This window comes from Macrobrachium rosenbergii, chromosome 24 (assembly GCF_040412425.1).
Source record: "Macrobrachium rosenbergii isolate ZJJX-2024 chromosome 24, ASM4041242v1, whole genome shotgun sequence".
In the NCBI taxonomy this organism is placed as follows: Eukaryota; Metazoa; Arthropoda; class Malacostraca; order Decapoda; family Palaemonidae; genus Macrobrachium; species Macrobrachium rosenbergii.
Window position 1 is genome coordinate 21,272,613 of NC_089764.1, and position 5,000 is coordinate 21,277,612.

Genomic DNA, 5,000 nt, shown 5'->3' on the forward strand with positions numbered 1-5,000 from the left:
GCTATTAGTCATTCTGAAAGCATTATTCTGCTCTGAACTGGAAACCTATTTTTTTAACTTGTGTCAGTAAAAGATATCTTCTTTTCATTTTGGGAAATGAAACCAGAAAACCCAAAAGTATAAAATTCTACTCTTGGTCATAGAAAACACCCGATACCTCTCTCTCTCTCTCTCTCTCTCTCTCTCTCTCTCTCTCTCTCTCTCTCTCTCTCTCTCTCTTTCTGTTCCTAGCTAGAGAATAGGCTACGGAAAACAGGGTTCGTTCCCTTATTGGCTATCAAAAATACGGCCCGAGTTGTGATTGGATGTCATAAATGCAGCGTCTGTGTTTTATCTGATGGTGGAAGATTAAATTCCGTCTCTGATTGGACGCGTCAACATGTGTTCAGAGGTCATTCATATCCTCATTTGAGCGTCCTAATGCAAGTGCAGCTACCTTTGCTTTAATAGACCAAATCACCTGGAATTACCTGTGAGCATTATGCCACTGCAACTCTCTCCCTCTACCCCCGAAGTTAATCAAAAGCTTATTAAGCGCTGGACTTCCATTAAAATAATAGGCAGTGCTGTTAGAGGATTTAACCATTAAAGGACAAGCTTTATATTCGAAAATTCTCTTCCAATTGAGAACTTAATTCACCATAATATCACTGATAAGGTGCCCCTCCTCATCCCACACCATTCCCTCCCCCACCCACCCCCCCACTCCCTCTCTCTCTCTCTCTCTCTCTCTCTCTCTCTCTCTCTCTCTCTCTCTCTCTCTCTCTCTCTCTCGAATTCTGTTGTGGGATAATTATGACATTCTTCTTTTTATTGACATATTCCATTATTTTAATAAAAGGGCAGATGTATTTGTGACAATAATGACAATAGTTATAACAGAAGTAGTAAAAGAATAATTAATAGCGGTAGCTGGGCTATGATCTTGCCTCGAAATTGGGCTTACAGAGCAAGAGGAAAATCGACTAAAAAGTGGTCGAAGAATTAGAAGGAGAGTCACTGAAATATTATTATTATTATTATTATTATTATTATTATTATTATTATTATTATTATTATTATTCAAGATAATTAACATTTACTTAATTTTCACTTATTAAGAGAAATTATCACTCTGAAAAGTGATACTTTGTAAATAAAATTTTAGATTCCTCATGACTTGTCGTTATCGACTGTGACTACAGGTATTATTATCATTATTATTATCATCATTATTATTATTGTGTTTGTCATTATTTACCCTAAATTTTTTGCCTTAACCCGTTCCTTATGCCGTAGGTCATTTTAAGTAGCTTTGAGCCAAACATCCAAAACAGCTTCTTCGCTTTATTTTTAGCTTTGTGACCTTCAGAATTCAGCACTATGTGCTAAAAAAAAAGTTGTTTTATGTGTATTTGAACTTGGTCTATTTTTCAGCTCTTTCTTGTCTTGTCTTGGGTTTGGGGATTTTTTATTTACTAACGTCGCTGCTCCATTTAAAGATTAACCTTTTTCTATGATCTGGATAAAATTTGGTATATATGTACCATAGAAATTCGTGATTATTTTACCCCCAAACAGTGATACTTGGGCCTAATTTTCAAGGTAGGAAGTTAATTTAAAGGTTTCCTTTTGAGTTTTTTTATCAGATTTTGAAACTTTGTAGGTATGAACCTCGAAGATTGAGGATTATATCCGTAAATGACTTTTTACCTTTAGCTATTTTTCAAGGACATAGATATATTCAAAGGCCAACATATTCCTTATTTGTGAATTTTTTATTCTGACAAAACTTGGTAGTCTTTCTGGTTTTTTGTTCTTCTCCTCTAATATTTATTACCTTGAGCTGTTTACTGAAGGCCACAGTAATCTGAATAGTAATGTTTTTTGTAATTTTTTTTGCTAAACTGACTCTGTGCCAGCACGGGCTCTTGCTCTTGAGAAGCTTAAATAGTTTCGCTTATTTTGATGAAACTAGTCAGACAGGTACCTTGGGTGTGAGGCAATAGGTAAATTTATAGCTAAAATTCTAGAATTTTTACGTAGATCAGAGATACTGTGTTTCCTGGATGTATCTCCTATTCAGAGTCTTTGTCAGAAAGCATAATAATGTTTTTCTTTCGGTGAAACACGACAGCTTTTGCAGGTCGTTTTTCTCTTCCGCCAGTTTGCTAAAGTCATAATGCGTGACCTAAAATATCAGAACCTTTCGAAAGAACCTAAAATATTTTTTGCCTTATTTGCAGGGCTTTCATGCGTAAAGAATCTAACGTATTTTTTGTCTTATTTACAGGGCTTTCACGCGAATCCTGTGCTCTTGCTGCCCCAGAAGGTGTCGCAACAGATATCAAACAAGATGGAAGGGTGGCATTGCTCAGGTAAGAATGACCTCTAATTAATATGTCCTTCGTTGAATTATTTCCCCCTTTCTGCTAAAGGTTGTGTAGTTATTTTTAAAAATTACTCTCAAGAATTCATTATGGTTCTACACACATATAGATTTAACCATCTACCAAGAAATTACGAGTATCATTATCAGAAAGGAAAACATAACTTATTCCTTTGTTATAGACCATAATAATATATCAGTTGTGAACCATGTTGTCTCAACACTCAAGTGTGGTTATACAGATAAATCTTTAACCAATATTTTTTTTAACCTTAAGCAGCCAACTTTCGATTAGTTTTTTCATCTGTCATATATATTATACCACATAAATAATTTTAGGAACATTTTGTCGCCGCCTCCTTTATAAAGTGAGTTCTTTTCTGACATCCTTATGAACCGTATTTTCCCAGCATTCGAGTAATGATGTATGAAAGACGCAGATACCTTGTCTCCGTCTTTTCTTTTATCCTTGTGAACTACATATCGGCTGCCTTCGTGTAAAGGTAGATGAAGACGTTTCAAAAAAAGTCCCTTCCTTCTGAATACTCTCTTTGAACCATGTTGTTCCCATTCCATAGAACGGTATATGAAGAAATGTGTATAAACGTTATCCTCGTGTCTCCATTTTGGTGTGCCAGCACTGGACAAGTTTAAAGACATCTTGTCCATGCCTCCCTTGGAACCAAGTGTGCTATCATTTCATGGAATGCTACATAAATAAAATCAGGCAAATGTATTTGTCCCTGTGATCCTTGTAAGTTGTGTCCCCTCATCTCTGATTTGGTGTTATGGGGGACAGACTGGCAATCTGTGCATTGATGTCTGCTTTAGAACCACGTTGTCCCTATTCTTGCGTAACGAAGCACGAAGAAATTTGTCTACCTTGTAGATAAGTACCTCTACTTTCTTATTATGGTAGGCATCGTCTATGTCTTCTTGGGAACCTAGTTCACTTCGCCTACAGGTAATGGCTCAAGGTCGTATTTGTTCTTGCGATATTTTTCAAATCTTCTGACTTTGAGTCACGTTGTTCTTCATGTTATGGAAAGATGAATACATTTTTAAACGTGTACTTTTATCCACTTATGAAACATATTGCCTTTTTTTTCTTGTGGACAAATTCGTTATGTTTTACTGTGCATTTCACCTTCTTTATCAGGCAATACATAGACAAACTCTCGAGTATACTTGCATCGACCTCATTGCTGTCTCACTTATGACTAATTTCACATTACTTTCAAAGACCGAACAAAGACACATTTGCTCAACAAGAAGACTGTGATTGTTGTTTCTGTTATAAGCCTGTCTCCGTTCGAGACAGTCTTTTAAAACTCATTTGATCTTTTCAAGTCACTATTATACAAACAAACTCGTAAACTGACACATAAACGTCTTTGCAACCCATGCTTTATTTGCCCGTTTTTACGAAAAGGTTAGTAAATGGATTGTGTATAGTTAATCATTCATCATTGCCTTGTAAATCATTACATCTGTCACCATTTCCTGAAACATCTCACATGCAAAACATTTTAAGTAACTCCGTTGTTCAGTATAAGGACACAGTCAAAATGATAGATGCGCATTATCCACAAACACCTATATATATATATATATATATATATATATATATATATATATATATATATATATATATATATATATATATATATATATATATATAAAGATATATATATATATATATATATATATATATATATATATATATATATATATATATATATATACATACAGCATATATATGTGTGTGTGTGTGTGTGGGTATGTATGTATGTATGTATGTATGTATGTTTAAACAGCATACCATGTCAGTATTAGTTTTTAGCCTTCATGGAATCCGAATAAGAGAACAAACATCGCGTAACAAGGAGCCATACATTTCTGTTTGATGAAATCATTGGATCTGTTCCTGTTGCTTTCTAAAGACGGGTACAAGATCAGGCCATTCATTTGTTAGTATCGAAATGAGGAAAAATATCAGTTTTTCAAAAATTTTTATATTATTCTCTGAGACTGAAGAACCCAGGTGTATCTAGATATTATCTCTTCTTTCTTTAGTTGAACAAATTTTAAATGATTATTAGCGTGAGTTATCCCGCCTAATTGTAATTCACTTGCTACCTTGACCGTCCATTCTTGTATACAGAGAGGTTAAGAAAATAGCCATAATTACTTTATATCGACGTATTTGATAATAATTTTCTTCAAGTATTTCGAAACATTAGTATTGCGTGTTTGGAACTTTGTCTTATCCACTTGGTAACACAATTTAAAATAAAAAAAATGAAAAATAAAATATAAATCCTACGTAAATGTTTGCGACATCTCGTAAAACATTATAAGCATTTTTTTGCAGTGCAGATCCTTATTCTTTTGATGTATTTTTTTGGGGGGTGAAAAATCCATGGATATTCAAGAAATGGCGTAATAATAATTAAAAGAAGAAACTACGGGCAAATATATGTTTATATACACGTCATTTACTATATGTAAATGCTTTCTTACCTAACACTACCGGGTGCTTATTACAGAAATATATCCTCAACATTTAATTCACCCCGATCTCTGTTCGTAAAATCGACTCCATTACGAAATGAAATATTATTTGATGAAG

At 34.0% G+C, this 5,000-nt stretch overlaps 1 protein-coding gene across 3 annotated transcripts in view; it reads left to right on the forward strand.

The window, feature by feature from the left end:
• The window catches only part of LOC136851910 (dopamine receptor 2-like), a 728,122-nt gene that overhangs the window by 693,046 nt on the left and 30,076 nt on the right, over nt 1–5,000 (forward strand). For all 3 annotated transcript variants that reach the window (XR_010856995.1, XR_010856994.1, XM_067126265.1), the window contains exon 3: nt 2,273–2,357. Coding sequence is in view for 1 of the 3 variants with exons in the window: in XM_067126265.1 (XP_066982366.1) it covers nt 2,273–2,357 (85 nt within the window). In the remaining 2 variants the exon portion in view is untranslated. The remainder of the gene's footprint in view (nt 1–2,272; nt 2,358–5,000) is intronic.